Source organism: Siphateles boraxobius, unplaced genomic scaffold (assembly GCF_051911475.1).
Source record: "Siphateles boraxobius isolate OS27281-9 unplaced genomic scaffold, OSU_SipBor_1 6, whole genome shotgun sequence".
Lineage (NCBI taxonomy): Eukaryota > Metazoa > Chordata > Actinopteri > Cypriniformes > Leuciscidae > Siphateles > Siphateles boraxobius.
Genome location: NW_027509186.1, coordinates 22468062 through 22493875, shown reverse-complemented (window position 1 = coordinate 22493875; position 25814 = coordinate 22468062). Strand labels below are relative to the sequence as shown.

Sequence of the window (25814 nt, the reverse complement as noted above, 5' to 3'; positions counted from 1 at the left end):
CTGTTGTGTCTTTAGTTGCAATAGACATTAGGAAATACTGTAATGGAAGGCTACATTCACCCTATTGAATAGATTCTAGTGCATAGGTTAATTTTGCCCATTTTTATTTAGCTATAATATTATGTAACACAACACTTTTTAGATTACAATTTTGGAAGTGTGCACTCACTCTCTGTCAGGAAGAAACATTTTTTGTGTTTATGATGTTGAATTTCCCATAGGGACATGCAAATTATTTCACACCTGTAGATTTGAATGGTCGTAAAATACTCATGATGAATGAAAAATATCACTGAATTAAGTTCCGGAGCTTCACCTTTTTGCATGAAACTGTGATTAAACACTCTGTGACGGCATCAAGTGTCATCAGAGAGAGTAGATTTAGTTTATATTAAAAGGTATAGCTATCATGAATTTTATAGTGAACTATTGATACAGATGTACATTCCATTTTGGCAATATTCATTTGAGTCATATTGGGTTTGGTTCATATCACTCTGCTTAGTAATGTGTTTTAATCTATCGTCTTTACTGGTGCCATTACTTTGGGTGTGAAAAACAGACAAAATCCCTTGTGTTTAAGGCAGGGTCACAGGTTAGAATGCCAAACCTTGACTCAACTGATACTGTTTAAAATTAGAAAGTATAATTAAGATGACACATCCATCCCAAATTCACCAGTAATTGTGCTGTGGATTAAACTGAAAGTGCAGATTTTCAGTTGCTAATGTAAACATAACAAAAACATTTAGCCTGGTGGAAAAGTCATTTGTGATTTACATGAATACAAAGGCAAATTATTAACACTGGGCTAACTTTTGTTTATTTTATGCATTTTAGGCCTGAACTCCATTTAAGTCTTGCTCAATTTGTATGCCTCCACAGAGAAAGTTGATTAGGCTACTCTATCACAAGACTTGTGATCAATTCATGAAAGACTAAATCAAGTAAATTTACTTTTATACTCACTGTATTGTTAATGTACCATTTTATTTCAATGCAGTAGGATAACAGTTGTATGTCATATATATATATAACATGTTAAATAAAAAATAAACATGTTAATTTTTGGTTTATATATGTCAGAAAATAAGAGTTTGTCTCATGTCCATGGTGTGAATTTGTTCACACAAAATAATTGCTAGGCCTATTAATACCTGGAATGCTGTTGAATAGTCTGAATAATATTGCTTCTTGTTTTGCAAAAGGCAGAACAAGAATGCTGCTATTGATAGCTGATGATAGATGATGATCTATTTTGACATGATTAACAAGCAGAAGGCAGAGGCATTGTGAGGAAAGTTTTCTTACAATACAAACATTTCAACGCCACAGTGCAATTTTAGCCTGTATGTGTTCTTTGGGCATGTCATTTCAGTAAGCTTCACACGATTTAAGTAGGTTTAATTTCGCAAAAGCGATCGATTTGGTTAATTCTCAAGAATTATGACTTTATTTAGCTCCTGCCCCTTTAAAGTAAAAGAACATCCTTCAGTCTCACTATGTTTTGTAGGTGACGCGCGTCCACGCGTTGTGTTGTGTGCGCGCTGTCATCAACTTGTGGAAGCGCAGTTTCATTTCTTCTGACTTTTGACTGGAATGATTAATTTCGCCCAGAAGCCGAGCGACACAACGTTTCTCATTTACTAAGGAAATTGGATTGGCTAACAGCACCATTTCAACACGTCCAAAGGAATTCAAACAACATTATTAGCCTATCCAAAAACATGTTTTTCTGAACGGTAGGACGTTGAATATTTAATACTAGTGAAATTGTGTTATGTGTGTCTTATAGCCTACTTGAATGGAAACGATCTATAGCTAATTAAAACGATTCTCTTTTTTTTAACCTGAGTGATCAAATATTTTCTCTGGATATGGAAAATGCATAAATTGATATGATGTTGTGCATGGTTCCTGACCATGGTGCGCTTTTCATTTGGAAATTAATTTAGGTTGTCAATATGCTTGACTTGACTAGTTACTATCGGGCTAATTCTTTCTGTGTTGTGGTATTTAGCATATAATGAATTATTATTAATCAGAGAAGAAACTAGCATTGCTTGTCGTAGCCTATTGAATGAGTGTAACCGTTCTCTTATGTAGCCTAATTGACATTTTATAGCCTATATATGCCTAAATATGTTCATAGCAACAAGGTGCCATTAGACGCGGTTGAGGGAGTTTTAACCAAATGGTCATATGTAATAGGTGTGATTATAATATGATATTTAATTTGAGATAGTCTATCATATTAATCAATTTCAGCATCTGTTTTGTTTGGCGTTCTGCCCATTAAAGTCTTTTTGAGCTTAAAATCAATTAATGGCGTGCAAGTGAAACTAAATAACGTGGGATTGTCTTGAGAAATGTCGAACGAACATGTCTCAACAGCGGGCAACTCGACTCTTCTCGTTCTCTCTCTCTGACCGGCTCTATTTATTGTCCATAAGGCTTTATATATAAAATGTATGCTATTTTAATATAAGCCAAATATTTCAGCTGCATGGAAACGATGGCACCTCAAATGAATGTCTGTGGTAGGCTAGCCTAAATATAAACACTTCCTCAAATTTTCACAGTGGTAATATTTACCCACAGCACAATGGTTTTGGATGAACATAAAACGATGAAGAAGACAGACTTTATTGCAATAAAATGTGCTATTAAAAAAAATACAAACAAAAAAACACTACAAATAACCAGAGCAACTTAAAAATGTATAACATCTGAAATCATTTAGTAAAACTTATGGTTGTATGTGGCAAATGTTGACTTAGAAGAACAATGTAGTTTTATCTAAAATGTCTAATGGGTTAATTAAAAAAATGTGTGAATTATTACAAGGGATATGAAATTGAAAAAGTGAATGAATGAAAATGAATTGTGACGTACTTTATGGTTACGGTTACCAATTCTTGTGTGCAAATATGTACCCATTTATATGAGTTAAAAGGGGGATAGCTTGGCACCGAGCAGAAAAATACACAGTGCTAATGTTTGTCAACACTTCGTCATAATCGTTATAATTAATAGGACTATGAGTGTGTTCATGTGAAAGTTTTCCACTCTAAAGTGAAAGCAGTTAATATGCTCACAGCTCACTCAGTCAAGAGTTCAGTTCCTCAGATTATCATGATTGTTTTTTTAGATCACACAGAACTTTTGTCTGCCAGCTTTACTTGCTTGATTTCAGATTGATCAATTTGTAACCATGATTTGGTTTACAGAATTGTCTGTTTGTCGTGACAGTTCGTGGAAAGACCTGTCTCTTGTTCTTTTCGATTATTCACCCTGTTTTCAAATCCCCTTGCTTCTAGCAAAGGGATTTATGCTTATAAATGTCTTTAAATGTTTATGTTCACGTTTCTCTCACTGGATACCAGCATCAGTGTTTATTCCTGGATCGTACAGTGGTGCTATTCTGATAGTCTTGCTTTGTATTTGGACATGCCAGGCTGATCCTGAACATACAATAATGTTCGTATACAGCTGTGGGTCTCAGGAAGATCTTGCATTTGCATTTACCTAAAATAGAAACTAATAAAAGTTGTTATGAGACTGTACATTCTCAGATGATGTTTTGTTTGCCCTTGAGCAACATACAGTATGTTGTGAGTGGATGTGCAATGCAATGCAGTTCATCATGGGATAATATTGCATTGTTCTTAATAATAATAAAAATAATTTTTAATAATAAAATAAAACAAATACAAAAACCAGCCCCTCGCGGACGACTGCTGGCCGCACAAAACAAAAAACAAACACAGGCCTGTCCTCTCTCACTCTTCACAGTCGTCTCTCCTCCTTTATGTTTCCGCTCCTCCGTGAGAGATGCGAGGCCGGTGTGTCTCACAGGTGTAGTTCGTTAACATTATCTTACATTTTTGTAAAATAGTTTGATTGGCGAAATTGTATGAACATTTATATGTTTTTGTAGGATCTGCTTACGTCCCACTGAGCGTTCGGTTTATAGGTGGGCCTTCATGCTTTAAAAAATAAATAAATGATCAATCGAATCAATTTGTTCAAATTCAAATGAAACGTAAATTATTTAAGTTTTCTTATGAGATTCGATTGGTACGTACTATGTATTGTTTTATAGCAAATATAGGTCAAGTCACTATACTATTATTATGTGTATTGCCTTATAATTTCACATAACTTTTTTTGTATTATAAGTTGAGGAATCTTCAGTTAAAATAAAACCTGCATAAAATAACCTCATACACAGTCTTATCTTAAAGAATTCTAAAGTTCTGCATGTTGGCCTTTTTAAGTTTGATATTCTAAACTCTTTGTGGTCTTATTGCCAATTCCAGTTTTTAAAACAAAAAAAAACTTTGATTTGAGTCATTCTGAATCAATCTAAAGAAAGGACGGCACTGAGGATACATTACAGTCCTGTAGAAATAAATAAATTGATACAGCTAATGGAATCCCTGCTTTTATCCTTTTTGACCCTTCTAACTTTGGGACTGGTTTTGGGAAAACCATTTTTGATCTTCATTGAAAGATGTAGTATAGGAATGTTATACAAGCTTTGAGCAGAGAGTGTATGCTATTAACTTCAGTTCAGGGAGGTCCTGTGTTTCAGTGCTTTCATAGATCTCCAAATATGCCCATTCTGCTTTCCTCAGAGTGGAGAACAACAGTCACCGATCAAACTCAGTACAGACCTTTGATGATTTATATGAATTATATGTCTGGCTTGTTGAACTAAGAAAGCATCATCTAAATCAAACTAGCCAGGGGTCTAAAGCAATGGCGATCATTTTTGTGTTGGGTGAGCCATGGTACCACCCTTTGCAAACAACTGTAAAGTTCACAGTATTATGTATTTGTGCTGCACACCGTTGATAGGGCAACCCTTACAAAAAATAAGGTTTATTCAAGTTTGCTGTTAGTATACTTCTTTTAAATAAAAAAATAGCAAGTATACTTTTTTCAATCTACTTTTTATGTACTTCTCAGAAACATACTTACAATTACACTTAAGTATACTTGATTTATACTGACAAGAATGTCTAAGTATATTTGGAATATACTTCTCAATCTTTTTATCCAGATATACTTAAATGTATAATTAAGTATATTTGGATTGCCTTGTAGTTTATTCTTTTGATTCGGTAGCCTATTAAATATGTTTTTTACTATTTTTTACGTTTTACATACTGTCTTTTAAAATATTGTTTGAAAATATCGATTTAGAAAGAAAACAGATATGTTCTAAATTCTGAGTATCTGAATTTTTGTGATGTCAACTGGTAGTGTAAATAGGAATTTACTTCAAATCTATGTGCATGAAATTTTTTCCCCGCCATTGACAGAATTTTCCGCCAATACATTTTTTCACTGTTATACCGTAGTAGGCGATATGCATCTTCTGGAATCTCCATTACAAAACACAGATGAAGATGCGGAAACAAGCGATCAAAAATGCATAATTCTCAAAAATGCTTAATGTCACACTGAAAGAAATGTCGACCATGGAAGAGGCATATGTGGAAGCTTTGGGGGTGTTGATGGAAGTGATCTACTATGTTTGGAATGTGAAATCTGTCTATCTATAGGTTTTCATCATCGTTCTGAATCTGATCTGTTTTTTTCTTTGACGAAAACGATTTTATCAAACGATGTTGATAAAAAATGCTAGAATAAAATGTTTTTTGTCGTTATTGTTGTTGTTTAAAAGCAGAGACTCTGTTGTTTCTTTTGATATATCATGTTCAGATATTCATACAACATATATTTTGGGGGCCATGCAAGTTTTGTGAAAATTATCAAAAATGCTGGTGATGGCTGGCTATTAGAAAAAAAAATTAATGTGGACTAAAAAATGTGCTATAGCTATTTAACTTGTAGACAGCATACCTAACATATGACTAAAATTTTTTTAAAAGTTACATTTTTAAGCTACACTGCCTCAGTGGTCTAACAGCGCTCGCCAAAATAACTGAGATGGCAAATCAAATCAAAGAAGGCGGGCCTTACTGTTCACAGAAATGTTAAACCACCTACAGTAAGATATAGTGATGCAAACTACTTTTTGATATAAAATTTCGCTGTTTTGTATATCAAAATATGCAAGATGTAGGCTAATTCATAACTGAATGTGGCAATTAGACATACATATAAGAGTGAATGTGTGTATATTTTAAAATATAGGATTATTTGTAAATAGTATCAATTGATTACTTCACAATTACAATCAGACGTAGAACTTCTATCAACATGGTTACGGCCTTGGTTAGATGCCACAGTAGACTGTAGGTAGTCCACTTACCTGGGTAATATGTCTGGTGCATTCAAGGTCAGATTGCAGGCGGACGTTGAGTTGTGTAAACAAGTAAATAGCCGTAGCGAATCTGGCTCATTAATGTTGCTGCTGCTTTTAAAGTTTAGTTGGTGGTGCACTTGTTATTAGTGACTTTAGTGTGTGAAGGTCTCTAAGTGCAGGACTGCCTAAAACATCATATTACTCTGAAAAAATCTTTTCAATTTCTGTTTCTCTCAAGCATTAAGCAAAGTGCAGGACTGATCCCAGATTCTATTTGGGTTGAATTTTAAGTGATGTGTAAAAACAAGATGTACTGTTGCTTTCCTGAAATTGCATTGAAATGTCTCATGTATCTCATCAAACAATCATTAAAGTTTCTCTACAAAATAATGGTTACATGAATCATAGTTTTGCTTAGACAGACAAAGTCTGGTCCTCATTGAAGCTCATCTTACTCCTAGATATGAAGTAGTTGATGTCACACGTTACTTTACGGTGCACACTGTAAAAAAAAAAGAAAAAAAGAAAAATCTATTTTAAACCGGTAAATCCAACAGCCCTTTCCTATTAGCAATTGGTCACACTGCTACTAAAATCTGTTTTGTACTTTTTACATAGGCTATATTGACATAACACAGGTGGTAAAGAGAAAAAAAACACATGATGAATCAAAGTTAAGCAGATTTTCCACAAGCGGAGGTAAATACTGAAATATAGAAGGTGCACAGTTATAGCACAGTTATATTTTACTGTACAATTGCTCAAAATGTAAGGTTAGATCTATTACCGTTTCCTCTGTACTGGAACTTACCGTTAACCAATTAACAGGTTTTTACAGTCTTTTACAGTTAAAATTACAATCATTTTTTACAGTATGGACTCTATGGTGGAATTTTTGACAATAACATACAAGTAACAGAAATGTTCAAAACTAATGTTTCTGCACAACTTTTCAAAAGTTTAGGGTCAGTAAGATAAAAAAAAAAAAATTTAATCATTTAATTCAGCACGGTTGAATTGATCAAAAGTGACAGTAACGATTTTAAATTGTTACAAAATAAATGTAATTGTTAGAAAATTCAACTTTCCCATCATAGGAATAAATAACATAAAATAATTTATAAATTACTTCACAATAATACTGTTTTTACCATATTTTTTTATCAAATAAATGCAACCTTGGTGAGCAGACTTTAACCCTCATCCTCTCCTCCCGTTCTGTAACAAATCCTTCCCTCGCTGGTCAAAATGACCCGAAGTATAATTTTTTTGTGTGTCCAGAAAGCTTATATCATTTCATTTTTATATTTTGTTTGGGAGATTTTTTATTATTTTTTATTTTATATACCTTTTAAATTTCTATATTTTAGCAATAAATAATATATTTAAGCACATTCCTCACAATCTTTCAACTTGAATTCAAAATAACTCTCCAATACATTACAATTCTTATGGACGTCTGTGATTTCATGTACCGATTCAGACTCGACTAACGTCTGCGTATTTATTACAGAAGAGGAAGTATGTGTTTTCTAGATGTGGGCATTACAGAAGGTGTGCTTGCTTGCATCACATATATAGGTTATTAATTGTTGATATAATTTCAATTTATTATAAAAACCCTATGGTAAACTTCACAAATATATAGCAGTGGCTGTTTATAATAAACTTTCATAAATGTGCAGCGAAATCTAGACAAGTATCTCTTACCTGACAGATATTAAAATGAGCAGTTTCCGGGATTCGGACGGGATTAGATTTATCTGTTGAGTTTGCCGAAAAACAGTAGGTAATTTGCGCTAATTTGGGATTTAAATCACAAAGTACGTCTGTGAAACAGATTTGGACTAGTCCCGTCCAAATAGGGCTCAAGTGTATTAAAAGTAAATTAATTAAATTAACTAAATGACTTTTTACCTGCTAAATGACTGTTTTCATGCTGTTATTTCATATTGTGATGTAAGATGAATAGTAATCCTAGTGTACATCATAATCAGCAGGATGTACAAGATCCTAACTGATTTCCTGCAGCCCAGTGATGATCTGCCTCTCAACTGTTTTGCTCTGTAAAAACTGTTGATTGTCTTATGGAAACTGACATGTCTGGTATAAAACACACTTGCCAAGCTTAACTGGCAGGCGAGTGTTTTCTCCACTTGCCTTTTAGAGATGTAATATCTAAAGATATTTTTTCTTATCCTTAAATGGTTGCTTGTGAAATGTCGGTTGATGTGCCATAAGGGGCGGCAAACTGATGTGATTTACAGTTGTTCGACTGTGTCCAGTGTTTTGTGTGATTATATTTTTGGCTTGGGCACAAGTGAATATCCTGGGTTAAGTATACTTTATGAATTAATCAAAAGAACCTTTAGGGTGAGGCAATTTAAACATTGCAGAATTGGTTTCTGGCCGTCAGGAGTAAATTATTGCTTACTTTCTAAGAGTCATGGAGCACATCCGACTTAGAATTTACTTTAAAAATGTTTAAAAATATGCCCAGAACTATCATAGTAACATGACAACACAATCATTACACAAATAAAGGCCGATGAAATCTGCTGAAGATACTGTAATGAGGTGTTGACTCAAACATCTAGTCCTAGTTCATAGACAACAGGGGAAAACAATGCTAAATGCAGTTAAAATAAAATCCAACTATTTACTGAAATAGGCAACAACATTTAAAAGGGCGGAAAAAAGACTTCCTGCATGTTTTGTTGTTGATATTGCTGTATTTTGACACAAATGGTTAGAGTAATGGTTACAAACATGGTTAAATATGGATGGATTGTGTCAAAATATTTGCAATAAATGATTCTCTGTTCTATTCTGTAACATTTGTTCTATTCAGTTTATTTCATAAAATTCAATATTTGATTTGATTTTTTAATAACAAAACTTATTGAAAACTACTGCTTCAGTGTACCACTATTTAGGAAAACTTTTTAAAGGAAAATTACCATTTTCCATGTTTATATAATGCACTAAACTCATTATATAATCATAATTATCAACTCAAGCATTAAGACTTTACAGACCGCACTCAAGGTCAAAGTTGTCCCCTTTTTGTTGAATTATTAAAATTACAGGTGAGGTTCAAGGGAAAGAGATGGAGTAAACTGTTTCTATTCCCCTAGCAATGTGATTAGAGTGATTACATGAATGTCCTCTTCCGGAATTTCCTTCTCTAAGTCCTCCGTGTGTTGTGTTTATATCCTCAGCAGTTTCCAGCGTGTTTAGCACAAAACCAACTCAATTATTCAACACCTACCTGATCATACATGATTTAGCAGGACACTCATTTATTTACACATCATCTCGGTTAAGCATACTGTTTCCTTCCTTTCGGGCACGCTTGAAGAGACTTCAGTCAAGTGTTCTTTTGGAGATCAAATGACCTTCCTCCTTGTTGAACCATTTTCGATTTAAATTGAGATTTAGCAAGAGCGTCTGGATTATATTGACTGCTGAAGGGCAGCTTATTCAGTCAACCAATTCTGACTAAACGTAAATGGTTATTTTAATCTTTTATGCATTTTTTATAGTTTGGACGTCCATAATTCCTGTTCAAATGCACTGTACTTTGGCAAATTTCAATTAAATGTTCTTTCTGTATTTAAATCTTCTGTTTCCGCAGACATATTTTAGTTGGGATGATCTAATAAATGGATAATTATTCATATTAAATTCTATACTATTTTCAAGTTCTATACTAAATTTAAATAACTACAATATATAAAAAATACATTTATGTTCGTATTTACATTGAGATTTGTACAAAATTACATTTAACAGTGTTATTAAAGTATTCATGTATTTAATTAATTTTAATAGGCAGATTTCTGTTTCTGTATAATGACTGTACATTTGTATGACTATATAAAGACTGTACTTACAGGTAAGACAAGTACATACAGTATATGTAGATGTGAGGGGAAGAAAAGAATCAAGCAGTATTCAGGTTGAAGATAAAGCAGGTTTTGGCCACATGGAGTACTTTCATGTGTTATGCAGTTTTTTTTCAAATGATTTAATAAGATCACATAAAGTATATACAGACAGAGACTAGAAGTTTAAGAGCTTGAAGCCATCTGGTTATGAATTATTTTCAAGCTGTCAGATTGCCCTTAGTATTCTCTGCTATGTTACAGTCCTGAAGGGCGCAGCTGGTGGCGTACAGGTCTGAGAGAATGGCCTGCTCTGGTTCTGGTTGGACGAGGGCCCAGCTCTGAGATGTGTGGCCCCTGGTACCTGTCTCAGTGATGAAGAGCACCTCCACCATCTTCCTCCTCACTCTGTCTGTCTTGAGCAGAGCTGAGGTATTGATCAACATTTACATTTTGCAGCAAAAACTAATAGCTTGTTGCATTTCTGTATGTTCATTTTGAAGGAATAGTTCCTAAAAATACATTAATTTGGTTTGAGTGTGTTTTCCATAAAGCTTTCATATGGCCTGCAATACTGTCTATAGGCCTACTTATATTACTTTTAGACTTTGTTCCACCAAAGTATTTTTAGCCAGCTGCTCGATAGCCCTATGGAAAATCCGCGGAAGTGTTACTAATTTCGCAGATAGTTTGTTTCTGAATATAAAAATGTTGACACAATGTAAAGTACTTGCTCTGTCCCTTGATTTGGATGAAGATATGACTGAACCACGTAGAAAGAGAGGTCGGTTGATCAGTGTGGTGTTTGTCCTGCCCTTCCTTTGTGATTGAATGGCTGGGTAAAAAGTGACAGTGATGAGCGCTGCGTTTTACCCAGTGTTGAACATTTCTAAACTCTCGGCAACCAGACCAAAAAAAAAAGCCAGCTCAGCATGAAATAGACGCTCAGCTCCTCGTCCCGCAGCGCTGCTGTCATTTTCAGACATTGGGGCTCTCTCATTGAATACTATCTGGTAGACAAATGACCTTATAGTGCTTTTGTGTACATTTGATACCATTTTTTTTTTTCATTTTTCTGTTCATTGTAATTGCAAGGCACAAAACATGGAAAACTGTCAGAATTTCTTGCATGCAGCGTTTTGTACAATAAGACCAGAAACATGTATTAAGACAGTAAATAAGGCCAATTTTGATTTAGTTTTAAGAAAGTTGTAACCTCATGGTGTCATGTGTTATTTCAGAGTGTGAGTGGGAAGACGGTGAAGGACACAGTGCAGGAATGGAACAGGTATCAGAACGAGTGCATCTTGAAGATAAGCTCACAGCCCACACCTCCGGGTAGGCATTAGCTCTTCCCGTGTGTGTGTGTGTGTGTGTGTGTGTGTGTGTGTGCGTTTCTATATCAACATTGGAAAACAGTTGTTGAGATTTACTATGTATATAAAGAGAAGTAAACACACAGACATACACAAACCACTCTAAATGTTTCTCATGAATCTTTCTTGACGTACAAATCTTGCTTGCATACGAAGTGTCAATAAGGATAATTTTAGTTATACTTCTAACATGGAATGCAACAATTAGATATACAATTTTAATTATGAAATAAGCTCTGGCAGGATTATATAAAGTTATTAATCCTCTCTGGATCACCTTTATATTCACATTAACTCTATTTTCTCCATTAGGTTTGTTTTGCAAAAGCATGTTTGATATGTACGCTTGTTGGACAGATGGAGTTCCCAACACAACGGTGAAAGTGGCGTGCCCATGGTATCTGCCTTGGTATGATCAAGGTACCACTGCCAATAATAGTGCCTGTTGGCATAGAAAAATAAATAAATATTCTTCATAAATGTCATGCAATTCACCATATTCATTTTTAAAAGAGGATCTTAAAGCTTACCATTTGTTTACATGAAAATGTTCTTTTTATTATTTATCTTAAACTCATTTTATCTTTTGCCAGGTAAAACCCTTAAGACAGATTTAGAACATACTAACATAAGAATGAGTGACTACCATAAATTATGCTGTTGGTTGTCATTTCCATGCACTCAATTAATAAAAAGGTTCATAGAAGACTCTCCAATGCTAGACATGTTTGGAGTAAAAGAAGACCTGTTATGCATTACTGTCCTCTTTAGTGCGTAATGGGTTTGTGTCACGGGAATGTGGTCCAGATGGCCAGTGGCTCACTGTCAACCACAGCCGCACATGGAGAGACCACTCACAATGCAAACCAGATGGCACCCAGCAGATAGCACAGGTAAAGACACATATATACTACCTAAAAATGAATGTACATGTATACAGTTATGGTCATAATTAATGGCACGCCTGGTAAATACGATCAAATATTGCAGTAAAAACATAAATCTGCGTTGTTTATTCTTTTGATCTTTCATTCCAAAAATTTGCAAAAATCTAACCTTTCATTGAAGTAAATGCTTTTCTCCAAAACACGCTGACCATAATTATGTGCTCCCTGTTATTAAATACTTTTTGCAACCTCTTTTTGCCAAGATAACAGCTCTGAGTTTTCTCCTATAATGCCGGTGAGTTTGGAGAACAACTGACAAGAGATCAGAGACCATTCCTCCATACAGAATCTCTCCAGATCCTTCAGATTCACAAGTTCATGTTGGCGCTTCTTCTCTTCAGTTCAGCCCACTCATTTTCTATAGGGTTCAGTTTAGAGGACTGGGAAGAGGAAACCTACCAGATGTGTAGAAGCTTCATTTTGTGCCCAGTTACCTATTTTTGTGTTGATTTTGATGTTTGTTTTGGACCGTTGTCCTGATGGAAGATCCAACCACGGCCCATATAAGATTTCTAGCAGAGGCTGTCAGGTTTAGATTTTTTATCTGTTGGTATTTGCTAGAATCCATAATACCATGTATTTGAACAAGATGTCCAGGACCTCCAGCAAAAAAATAGGCCCACGTCATATAAGATCCAGCAGTATATTTAACCGTAGGCATGGGGTACTTTTTATCCCTGTTTGCACCAAACACATCTGGTGGGTTTGCTGCTAAAAAGCCCTTTTTTGTTTCATCTGACCATAGAATCCAGTCTCTTTTGAAGTTCCAGTCATGTTTGACTCTGACAACTGAATATGCTGGAGTTTATTTTTGCAGAGGCGAGGAGGATTTTTCTTGAAACCCTCCCGAACAACATGCGGTGATGTAGGGGTTGTTTGATATTTATTTTTAGGCTTTCTGACCCCCGAGACTCAAGTAATCTCTGCAATTCTCCATCTGTGATCCTTGGAGTGGCCACTCCAACTTTCCGTGCATTAAGACAATATAGACGCACGTCCTCTTCCCTGGCAGATTCGTAACATCTTTAGTTGATTGGAACTTCTTAATTATTGCCCTGATGGTCAAAATGGGGATTTTCAATTCTTTAGCTATTTTTTATAGCCAATTTCTATTTTGTGATGCTCAACAATCTTTTGATGCACATCAGAACCAGATTCTTTGGTTTTACTCATTGTGATGGATGATTAAGGAAATTTGGCCTTTGTGTTTCCTCATATTTAAACTCCTGTGAAACAAGAAGTCATAGCTAGACAGTTTCATGTTCCTAGACACCCTGGTGTGCTTTAAAAAAGGTTAAGGTATTAAGGTATTAATGGGAATATACTTCAGAGATATTTTACTCATAAAAAATTCTAGGGGTGCCAATAATTGTGGCCAACGTGTTTTGGAGAAAAACATTTATTTCATAAAGTGATATCCCCCCCCACTTTCAATTATTTTACTTCAATGAATTTTTTTTGCAATTTTTTTTGAATGAAAGATCAAAAGGATAAACAATGCAGGTTTATTTTTACAGCCATTTTTGATCATATTTACCAGGGGTGTCATTTATCTGACAACAACTGTATGGTTTGTCAGTGGGCTTGAAGCTTTTAGCAGATTGCATTTTCCCTCTATGTAATGTTTCCGTAAGAAAATGTTTTTTCTTCTGCTCACCAAGGCTGCATTTATTTGATAAAAAACAGTAATATTGTTAAATATAATTTAAACAATTTAAAATAACTGTTTTCTATTCTAATATATTTTAAAATGTCATTTATTCCTGTGATGGCAAAGCTGAATTTTCCAGTCTTTACTGTCTTCAGTGTCACATGGCCCTTCAGAAATCATCATTATGCAGATTTGTCGCTCAAGAAACATTTCTTATCATTATCAATGTTGAAAGCAGTTGTGTTTTTTCAGGATTCTTTTATGAATAGAAAAATCCTTGCTGAATACATGTTTTTGTTAAAAACAAATTTCCTTCAAAAACAATTCTGACCCCAAACTTTTGAATGGATATGCCCTATGGGTGAGATAATTAAAATGTTCAAATATATTACAAGTATATGGCTTCCTTAATACATGCTTTATTTTATTCAGTGTATGTATGTATATATATATATATATATATATATATATATATATATATATAAATATATATATATATATATATATATATATATATATATATATATAGTATTATTATTATTATTTTATTTTTTATATATATAATTTTGATCAAGTTAAAATCTTGTTGAACTTGGTTTAAGAAAAATATTGGCAGATCACAAAAAAAAATAGGCATAATCAAATGAAACATGTAATTATATTTAAATTATCCTGGACCAATTCAATTAATGTTGTGGCTTTGTTGAATGCGAATTGCAATTCAGCAAATTCCAAAATTTGTCATCCAAGTTCAAATTCCAATTTAACTCCTGGGGTACTAGTTCATTAAAATTCCAATTCATAAATTGAAAGGGAGTAAATTTTTAAATTCCGCCATGCTGACAGCCATTGAAAGCCGCCTCCGGCAGAGAGTAATGACATCTTTATTTTCATCACACTAGCGAGTACATGTTGTTGTTCAAAACGACTGGAAAAAGTCTCAGTGAAAGAAACCAGTTTGATTTGTGGTGTATGGAGAATTTATGTAAAATATGAAACTCGCTGTGTGCATTTTTATGTGGTTCTGTAATTTCATGAACCAAAGCACTTGGAAAGCAGTCCCACTAGTGTAATTTGCAGAGCTCTGCTCTCATTTCTTATTGACGATGGAGACTTTATCTCCTGCTCGCAGAGTTATTTTCCAGAGTTATTAGCTATTACTCGCTAGTGTGATTCGTGTATATAAAGATGTCATTACACTCTGCCTAAGTAAGCTTTCAGTATTTTTCAGTATGGCAGAGTTAGAAAAATGTCTGAATTGACCTGAAGCTTTGCCTTTTGAGAAGAGATTTGAGAGGTTTTTCTTTCAGAGTAGTCACATGAATTAAATTGTCTCATGTCTGTATAGTGCTATTCTTTCACTCGCTCTCTTCGCAGGAGAATCAGATGATGATCTTGGCCTATTTCAGGGTGATGTACACAGTTGGTTACTCTCTGTCCCTGGCCAGCCTGTCTTTAGCCCTCGTCATACTTCTCATATTCAGGTGAATGACCGCTTTCCTCCAGAAAAGTGAGCAGAAAAATCAAAAACTTCATGCAGAAAAAGAAAAAACCCAATATAAAGCTGTTGGCTTAATTCATCATCCTGCAATGTGATGAATAAAAAGACAAAAAAACAAGAGCCATAATGTAACCATGTCGCGTGCTGTTCGCCCAATCAATGACACTTACACTCCAAATAAGAACGATAATCCAGGGTACAGGAATTTACAGTGTGAAACGTCAGTTTATGAGTACCTAGGATTAATAGTTAAGTTTTGAGCAGTCTGAAAAGTGAAGCAAGGTTTGTTCACCTAGGGTTTAGATTGACCCAGGGTTAAGTATTTCAAGTGTGAAAAGCCATAATGTGTTTGTGTGTAATATTGCAGGAAGCTGCGTTGCACACGTAATTACATCCACACCAACCTGTTTGCCTCATTTATCCTGCGAGCTGTGTCCATCCTCACGAGAGACGCGCTTCTCATGAAAGACGCTCCAGAGTTCAGGGACAACAAAGATGTTTCAATCGTTCTGAGTGACGAGGTAAGCAGAAAAACAGTACTGACTCAATTACATTACAGTAATTACACGCTGCAAAACAGTTGCTGTTCTGGAATGAGGAGGCAAAGTCCTCAGTATTTTTTAATCAAATGTAAATTCATGTGACAGTTACACTTAATGTTTTGCATTGTTTTCAAGTCATTTTCTACTTCAAGGTTGTATACTTACTTTTTATTTAGTCTTCCCATTAACTCTAAGACCTATTTATGAATCCAGATTTTATAGTATGAACATGGTGTAAGATAGCCTGGCATACCAGACCTACATCAAGATGTTAGGTCTGGGAACTCTCCATTGGCATGCCTCATTCCGAGGGGTGGGATAAACGGTTGTCTTTCAGCGCTACAACCAACCAGAGCAACGAATAAGGTGACGTAGTCAGAGTCAGAGCAAAGCCGTTCTTTGTTCTTGTTTCAAAGAAAAGTTTAACTTTAAATCCTCCGGAGTCGCGGCCATTCTTTGTTTTCAAGTAGCAGTGAACCGTCGTAACTCTGTCGTCATCATGTTAAGCCCGCCCGCGACTCTATACACGATCTGATTGGCCTGACCGGTTTTTGGTTTTTCCAGCTCGAAAGTCAACGGAGAGTTGCTAGACTACACTTGCTGCAAAATAATTTTTGCTGCCACTAGGGTTCGTCTAGATTTCTAGGATTGGTGTAAGACTTAAAAAATTAGAAAATGCAAGGCAATGTGGTTGAGGAACGACCACTCCCCGAGAAGACAAAGGACCTTTCTGGAAATTAACATTTGAACTCTCTCTTGTGAAGTTAGCATCACCATTCGAGACACCAGTCTCACCTCAGAATACATCTCTTTCCCTTTCCCCTCACTCCCTCTCTCTCATGATGAGATCACCTGAAATTCGCCCAAAAATCTATATGGTTTAAATGTGAATTATTATCATACAGTTTTATACATGTTTCCGACTGGCACAAATGTCTAAAGAAGTAAACCAAAAGTTAACAAAGTTCTTAAGAGTTTAGAAATATCTTGTAAACAGGAGGGTGTGTCTTCCAGGCAAATGGCATCCTGATCCCAAAAGGTTTAACCTCTGAATGCATATTCCCATTATTAGCAAGTGTTTCCATGTGAAATAAGTTTCTGTCTTGGTCTGGGTATATAATGAGTTGCAACAAGAGGCTCGGGCGATTTGTAACTCAAATTAGCCCATGATGCGGAGTGCTTGCAAACACTTCGCATCATGTATTTTATGAATGTCAAAGTTTGCATCTTCTCTCTATTCAAGAGCATTTGATGTTTTATATCTATTATCTTTGAACTGATAATGAAATTGGCATGATACATTTACCTGACATAATAAATTGTAAACATTTGATTTTATTCTAACTGACTCTGACATTATATTCAATAAAGAGTTAAAAAGAATAGTCAAACATTCGCTCACATTTAATGATGCCAAGATGTCATTAAAACCTTTTCATTTATGGAGTCAGATGAAATAACGAGATAATACATATGAAAAAATGTATTTCATTTAATCAAATTACTTTGCCACGCGGAACGACAGCAAAATGCAGAGACCTTTACCCGTTCTATCGGAAAACCTCCATTGGGCCGATTTAGACAGGCTTACAAAGGTAATAGGCCAATCAAAGCACAATGGAAGCATTGTCTCCTCTCACATGACTTTTTACACATTCGTTCTCAGTTAAACTCACCAAACCCATGACACACTTTAGGGGGGTCTGTTAAAAGTCATTGAGCTGAGGGGAACCAATAAAGACGTTGCATCCCGCTGTAACTTTAACCGCTTGTGTCCCTGAAGTGTCAGCAGAGCTTGTGTCAACTAGACTCTCCCCTGTGAAGGCCTCATTGACACGAAAGCCATTGGCACTGATCCTCAACAAACTCGTCTCCATACACGCGTGAAGACTCCGATTTTCCGATACTGCCTGAATCATAATCATACACGGTTCGTTCGTTGGTCAGAGGAGAACTGGCCCCCGACTAAACCTGGTTTCTCCCAAGGTTTTTTTCTCCATTCTGTCACCTGATGGAGTTTTGGTTCCTTGCCACTGTCGCCTTTCTCCGCCTTTGGCTTTTGGCTTGCTTAGTTGGGGACATTTAATTTTATATTTTCCATAATTATTACAACATTATTTTCCTGTTATCTCTGTAAAGCTGCTTTGAAACAATCTGTATTGTAAAAAGCGCTATATAAATTGAGGTGACTTGACTTGACTTGACTGTTGGGCAGTGTCATTTTAGAATAATTTGTGATTTATACACATTTTAATTTCATATTTTGTTATACAGTATTTGCATTGTGTTATCTTTGTACTGTGGATTTATTTTCATCCAATATTTGCCTCTGAGGAAACGCTCCTGCTAAAAAACTATTCAAGTACATTGTTTGATACAGTAAACCCACATTAACCTCCCACAGGTGATGTCAGGCTGCCGTGTGGCTCAGGTCCTGATGCAGTATTGTGTTGGGGCTAACTACTATTGGCTACTGGTAGAAGGTCTATATCTTCACAACCTGCTGGTGCTGATGGTCTTCTCAGAGAACAGTTACTTCTGTGTGTACCTCTTCATCGGCTGGGGTGTGTAACAAACTCATTCTACTCTTTTTGCAGAACAATTGTAATGAAATTAGTGGAATACTTCATTTAATACATTTTTAAAAACCATTAAATATAGTATAATTTTTTTTTACATTTGATTTAAATGCATACATTTCCATACATAGAATGAGTTTGAACAATCACCACAATTATTATTATTTTTTTAAAGAAAGTAAAAATTAAATACTAATGTAGATGCACAAATGTGAGCCAGTGTCTTGCTTTTTTTCTGACAGGAACGCCTGTGCTCTTTGTGGTGCCTTGGATAGTTGTTCGTTACTTGTATGAGAACACTAGGTAAGATGTGCCAGAATCGTGATGCAACAGCTTTCTTTCATTTGGTTAAAGATTAAGAGTAACGTTGGTTAAGCATTACAAATGTCCCTACACATTTCTCAAGGTGCTGGGAGATCAACGAAAATATGGCTTATTGGTGGATCATCCGAACGCCAATTCTTTTGGCAATTTTAGTGAGTTTTCCTCTGTATTTATTTCATTTTGTCTAAAATTTGAATTTGTTCTCTGATTGTATTAATAGTCATTCACATAGGCTTACAGTATATGTGCTTACAGATCTTTTATTTCTACTGGAAATTTCCCAATTCCGACCTGTGTTCCAGATTATTTAAAACTTGAAAATTTCAACCAATGGAACATTGCTTTAGTTTCTACCATCTTGGAAATGACAACAAATGGTGTTTCTCATCATAGTCAGGGCTGAAAGATCTGCTGCGTCTTTACTAGTAGGATTTCTGACCTATGTTCCAGTGGTTATTTTTGAGTTGGAGGTGAGAGAATTCCAAGTTCTGAGTCATCTGGGGCCGGTTGCACCAGTTAGTTTGTAGCATACAACTTGACGTAAATGGTCACTGGTACAACTTGTGCACTTATTACCCAAATATTTTTGTGTTGCACCATTAAACTTAGTTAAAGCATTACTCTACGTATTAACTAAATATTTACAGAAGTCTCTTAAGAACGAATTTACGAATGGCTTGCACAACACTACCCTGGAACGCACCATATGAATAACCAGTTAAATAACCAGTCACTCTTGCATTATACATGGATGACTCACTAGTCTAGAGCACTCTTGAGATTGTGTTGAGGAAATGTTTTTATGCACTGTGAAATGATTGTGGCTTGGTTTGAATGGATCCGTCACACTCTGTTGGGATAATTTATGCAGTTTTCTGCATTCTCCAGAATGAGAAGTTTTGTGTGCCTTTACATCGAGCATTCCACATGTAATTATTTATATATAAATAATCATATTTTGCAGGTGAACTTTTTCATATTTATAAGGATTATTCAGATCCTCATCTCCAAATTAAAAGCACATCAGATGAGATATACAGATTATAAATTTAGGTAAGAATTTGTCTTGTTATTTTAAATAAATTTAATAATGAAGTGTTTATTTGTTTTTCAACAAATTAATTTGTTCATCAGTGTCTGTTAGTCTGTTTCTTTTGTTTTGTTTTGTTGCTTGTTGTAATATAAAATTTGCTATTTAAAACAACCTGATCTGTTGGTTTTTCCTTGTAGCCTGTATTTCTGATTTCATCCATGTTATGTAAACTGGAACTGTGTCACATAAAGTGCCTTAGTAAGCTTTTGATGTTTCATCCTCTTATTCAAATGTCAGCCTTGAGGGCAACGTATATTTTAGGGAGCTGTTCTTTTCCCACCAGAGAATACTATATAACTAGCCTTTAAACTAAAATCCTGCTTATCCATAGTGGAATAAAACGTGTATAGAAATATAACAAGCACATATGTATTGGTAATAATTATGGAGGCTAATTGGATTTTTGATTTATCCACAGTGCCTCACTATTGACAATTTATCTGCTTATGAAATCTCTCTTCAAATATTTATAAAACCTAAAAGGTTTTGATTTTTTTTAAATCTAAAACAATGAGATCACAAAAAAGAAAGAAAAGTTGATGGCATTTTGAAGTGGGATGGGCCGTATTGTGTTTTGAATAATCTGCGTCTAATATTCTTGGTCCATCAGGTTAGCCAAGTCAACGCTGACCCTCATTCCCCTGTTAGGGATTCATGAGGTGGTGTTTGCTGTGATGACAGAGGAACAGACAGAGGGCGTACTTCGCAATGTCAATCTGTTCTTTGAACTCTTCTTCAATTCCTTTCAGGTACAACTAAGGGGATCAAGTGAGACAGACCATGTCACAACATGGCCTAGATCATCAAGTGTACTTACTTTTTTGTTTTCCATGCACTATTTTAGTGCATTTCCTTACAGTTAATGCATTTTGACACATTTGTTGATGTTGCCTCACAGGGTTTTCTGGTGGCCATACTATACTGCTTTGTCAATAAAGAGGTATATATTTTTTCTATACTGTATATTGTAATATTTTTAATTTATACTCTATAATGTATTTAAATAAAATTAAATAAATACTATATATATATATATATATATATATATATATATATATATATATATATATATATATATATATATTTATTGGTATTTTATTATCATTGATATGCTATTATATTTTGTTAATAGTAATTAATATTTATTTTTATATATTCTGCTTTCAATTAAATTTTTACATTTTAGTGATTTTGTCGTTTTTTTGTCATTTTTATTAATTGTTTTTTATTGTTCTGTCTATAACGTTTTAATTTTAGAAAATGTATTTTAGTACTTAGGAAAATGAAAATTATGAATGCTTAAATAGCTGAAATAAAATAAATTAGGTTTTTATATCATTTTTATTTAAGTTAATGTTTTAAATTAAAAAAAAAATTTGTTAACAATAATAACCCTGCTATCCTAGGCTATATACAGGTCCTTCTCAAAAAATTAGCATATTGTGATAAAGTTAATTATTTTCCATAATGTAATGATAAAAATTAAACTTTCATATATTTTAGATTCATTGCACACCAACTGAAATATTTCAGGTCTTTTATTGTTTTAATACTGATGATTTTGGCATACAGCTCATGAAAACCCAAAATTCCTGTCTCAAAAAATTAGCATATCATGAAAAGGGTCTCTAAACAAGCTATTAACCTAATCATCTGAATCAACTAATTAATTATAAACACCTGCAAAAGATTCCTGAGGCTTTTAAAAACTCCCAGCCTGTTTCATTACTCAAAACTGCAATCATGGGTAAGACTGCCGACCTGACTGCTGTCCAGAAGGCCATCATTGACACCCTCAAGCAAGAGGGTAAGACACAGAAAGAAATTTCTGAACAAATAGGCTGTTCCCAGAGTGCTGTATCAAGGCACCTCAGTGGGAAGTCTGTGGGAAGGAAAAAGTGTGGCAAAAAACGCTGCACAACGAGAAGAGGTGACTGGACCCTGAGGAAGATTGTGGAGAAGGACCGATTCCAGACCTTGGGGACCTGCGGAAGCAGTGGACTGAGTCTGGAGTAGAAACATCCAGAGCCACCGTGCACAGGCGTGTGCAGGAAATGGCTACAGGTGCCGCATTCCCCGGGTCAAGCCACTTTTGAACCAGAAACAGCGGCAGAAGCGCCTGACCTGGGCTACAGAGAAGCAGCACTGGACTGTTGCTCAGTTTTGCATGTCATTCGGAAATCAAGGTGCCAGAGTCTGGAGGAAGACTGGGGAGAAGGAAATGCCAAAATGCCTGAAGTCCAGTGTCAAGTACCCACAGTCAGTGATGGTCTGGGGTGCCATGTCAGCCGCTGGTGTTAGTGCACTGTGTTTTATCAAGGGCAGGGTCAATGCAGCTAGGTATCAGGAGATTTTGGAGCACTTCATGCTTCCATCTGCTGAAAAGCTTTAAGGAGATGAAGATTTCATTTTTCAGCACGACCTGGCACCTGCTCACAAACCACTGGTAAATGGTTTACTGACCATGGTATTACTGTGCTCAATTGGCCTGCCAACTCTCCTGGCCTGAACCCCATAGAGAATCTGTGGGATATTGTGAAGAGAAAGTTGAGAGACGCAAGACCCAACACTCTGGATGAGCTTAAGGCCGCTATCGAAGCATCCTAGGCCTCCATAACACCTCAGCAGTGCCACAGGCTGATTGCCTCCATGCCACGCCGCATTGAAGCAGTCATTTCTGCAAAAGGATTCCCGACCAAGTATTGTGTGCATAACTGAACATAATTATTTGAAGGTTGACTTTTTTTTTTTGTATTAAAAACACTTCTTTTATTGGTCGGATGAAATATGCTAATTTTTTGAGACAGGAATTTTGGGTTTTCATGAGCTGTATGCCAAAATCATCAGTATTAAAACAATAAAACACCTGAAATATTTCAGTTGGTGTGCAATGAATCTAAAATATATGAAAGTTTACTTTTTATCATTACATTATGGAAAATAATGAACTTTATCACAATATGCTAATTTTTTGAGAAGGACCTGTATATATATATATATATATATATATATATATATATATATATATATATATATATATATATATACATATATATTCACATAACTGCTATTTTACTTATCATGTCTTTGATTTCAGGTACAGTCAGAAATCAAAAAGAAATGGCAGCGATGGAGATTGGGAATAAGCATTTTGGATGACCAGCGTAATACAGGTAGCAACACACTGCCGGGAGGTGCCAGTCCTCTGTGCCACCATGACCCAGCCTGCTCTCCAGAGTGCCCTCTGGACAGTGGCTGCCAACTGTGCTCGGACCCAACACCCACAGACGCCCACCCGACCGTTCAACAACACTACCATCCTGGAGCAAAGAAAGGCAAGGCATACTGCTACATCTCTGCCCGAAAACAGGTTCTGAACGGGTTGGACGTGCCAGCGTTACCCCAGTGTGCCACAGAGGGCGCAACCATGTTTTCCGAGAGCTACTGTTGAATGATGTGGACTTTGCTGGCCATTGATTGGACAAACAAAGCTGGATATCACAGAGTGTCTTGGAAAAAGAGATCTAATTGTTTTTTAACTTTTAAAAGGATATTCCTACATCACATTTCTCACATTACACCAGACAAACCTGTTTTTGTTTTTTTCATTTGATATTTACCACTATACCTCAATTTGGACACAAGATGAATTCAGTTTTGTCCCAACATTGTGGATCAACTCAAAAACTGTCTTCATTCCTACAAAGCCATATTTTTGATTTAACGAGGATTAATTGTGTTTAGAGTTAAATGGTAAGGCACACAAACATCGCCTAGCCTGCGAAATCACCAAAATAACCATCAATATAGTCACCCCAAAAAGTATTTGGACCCTTAAGCCACACATCCACTACCATTCAAACAAAAATATATTTAAAGAAAGAAATTCATTCACTTTTATTTAGCAAGGATGCCTTTATTGATCAAACGTTTTAGCAAATAATTTTACATTGTTACAAAAGATTTCTATTTCAATTAAACGCTCTTATCAAAGAATTCTTAAAAAAAAACGTATCACAGTTTCAACAAAAATATTAAGTGGCACAACTGTTTTTAACATAATAAGACATTTTGAGTATAGCAACAACAAATGAGAGTATTTGAATGATTTTTGAAGGATCATGTGACACTGAAGACTAGTAATAATGCTGAAAATTCTGCTTTGCCATCAGGAATAAATTGCATCTTAAAATATACTAAAATATATTTTTTGTTTTATCAATATTTCCCAATATTACTGTTTTTACTGTATTTTTGATCACGTAAATATCAGTCCTGGTTTGATGTTTGTTATCTAATGAAGTCAGTTTTATGTGCAGGTTAAATACTTTTGCGGGAGACTGTATATACATACAGAATAAGGACCAATAATAAAGTTAATAAAACTTGTAAAATGTCCATAAAGAGCAAATTAGCACTAGCATTATGTCTAAAGCACATCCTCACCCTGATATGATTAGTGCCTCTGGAGGTATTAAATGTCTAACATGGAGGTTTTGTATGGCTCTTGTGTAACCCGCTCAAACAGAACGGTGCGGTCTTGGCACTCTCTTAAACAGCAGGAAATCTAATTCCTTTTTTATGTCTCTGCATTCCACTTGATGGCTTAATCCCTTTTCATTCAGTGCCATGACAGAAACCAACTGTGAACTGTAGGCCTATGTCTAAAATGATTAGAGGGTCATTTAGTTATTAGGTAACAGTAACAACATTATCAAACATGGAAACAGATTGTTTCCAAAACCATATGAAGGCTTAAATCAGTGTATCCCCACTTTTTTTTTAACCACTCACAATTATTAAGATCTATTCTTATATTATCTAGCTCTTTCACTTCACTGGACACATTCTTTTTCTGTTACTATGAATGGAAGAGTTCAATAATAATAGTGATATCTACGTATGTTGTACCTGAGCTTTCACTGTGGTTTAGGCAATTTATTATGTAATTTCTAAATTTCATGCATCAAGCGGAGGCCGTTGTTTATGGAATGCCAAAGCTGACTTAATTAAAAATAAATAAATGCATAAATAAATATACGAATAAATGTAAAAAAAACAAAAATACTTAAATAAATATACAAAGAAATGTAAAAAAGTACAAATAAAAGTTTTTATACTTTTATTTCCTTATTTATGTATAATTGTATTTTTTCACACATTTTTTAATTTTTTTATTTATACATTTGTTCTTTTAATATTTCGACATTCATTTATGTATATGTTTTTATGTCTACATGTATTTATTTTCACATTTATTTATTTCTACATTTATATATTTCCACATTTATTTATAAATTTATTTATTTATACATTTCTTTGTCCGTATGCTAATGAGAATTTACCTCAGACATCAGCAATCGAGCTTAGAGTGGCAGTGCTGAAGCTTTGAGGCCACAGTGACACCTTGTGGTGTGTGACCAAACGAAACGCAAGAGATGTGCGTGCGGACAATATCACATTTTAAGTCAGGTATATTAATATCACCCTAACTGTATGTAGGGTAGGCTATTTAGGGTTAACACACATAGCACACATGAACAGAAACTGCACTTCAACGGGTCTGATAGCAGACACGTGGACATGGAAGCGCATGAAAGTATCCACTATTATTAACAACAATGTAAACGTGGT

General features: G+C 35.0%; 1 protein-coding gene across 2 annotated transcripts; it reads left to right on the top strand.

The window, feature by feature from the left end:
* Window positions 1-1504: 1504 nt before the first annotated feature.
* Window positions 1505-25245, top strand: gipr (gastric inhibitory polypeptide receptor). 2 transcript variants are annotated; one of them, XM_077208224.1, is made up of 14 exons: window positions 1505-1742; window positions 10432-10599; window positions 11409-11505; window positions 11856-11963; window positions 12315-12436; window positions 15519-15625; window positions 16010-16163; window positions 18589-18748; window positions 19006-19066; window positions 19170-19239; window positions 20052-20140; window positions 20791-20929; window positions 21079-21120; window positions 23278-25245. In XM_077208224.1, exons 2-14 carry the CDS (start codon window positions 10543-10545, stop codon window positions 23629-23631), a joined length of 1560 nt encoding a protein of 519 aa, XP_077064339.1. In that variant the 5' UTR covers window positions 1505-1742; window positions 10432-10542; the 3' UTR covers window positions 23632-25245. The 2 variants fall into 2 exon arrangements, with proteins under 2 accessions (XP_077064339.1, XP_077064340.1); XM_077208225.1 differs by lacking the exon at window positions 1505-1742 and having other exon boundaries at window positions 10529-10599; window positions 11409-11455.
* The last annotated feature ends 569 nt before the right edge of the window (window positions 25246-25814 follow it).

What these genes read in the sequence shown, in the direction of transcription:
- gipr (XM_077208224.1), top strand. Translation starts at nt 10,543, where the DNA reads ATGAAGAGCACCTCCACCATCTTCCTCCTCACTCTGTCTGTCTTGAGC. An exon ending in TACTTGTATGAGAACACTAG is followed by an intron (nt 19,067 to 19,169) that starts GTAAGATGTGCC and finishes ACATTTCTCAAG; the next exon opens with GTGCTGGGAGATCAACGAAA. An exon ending in TATACAGATTATAAATTTAG is followed by an intron (nt 20,141 to 20,790) that starts GTAAGAATTTGT and finishes TTGGTCCATCAG; the next exon opens with GTTAGCCAAGTCAACGCTGA.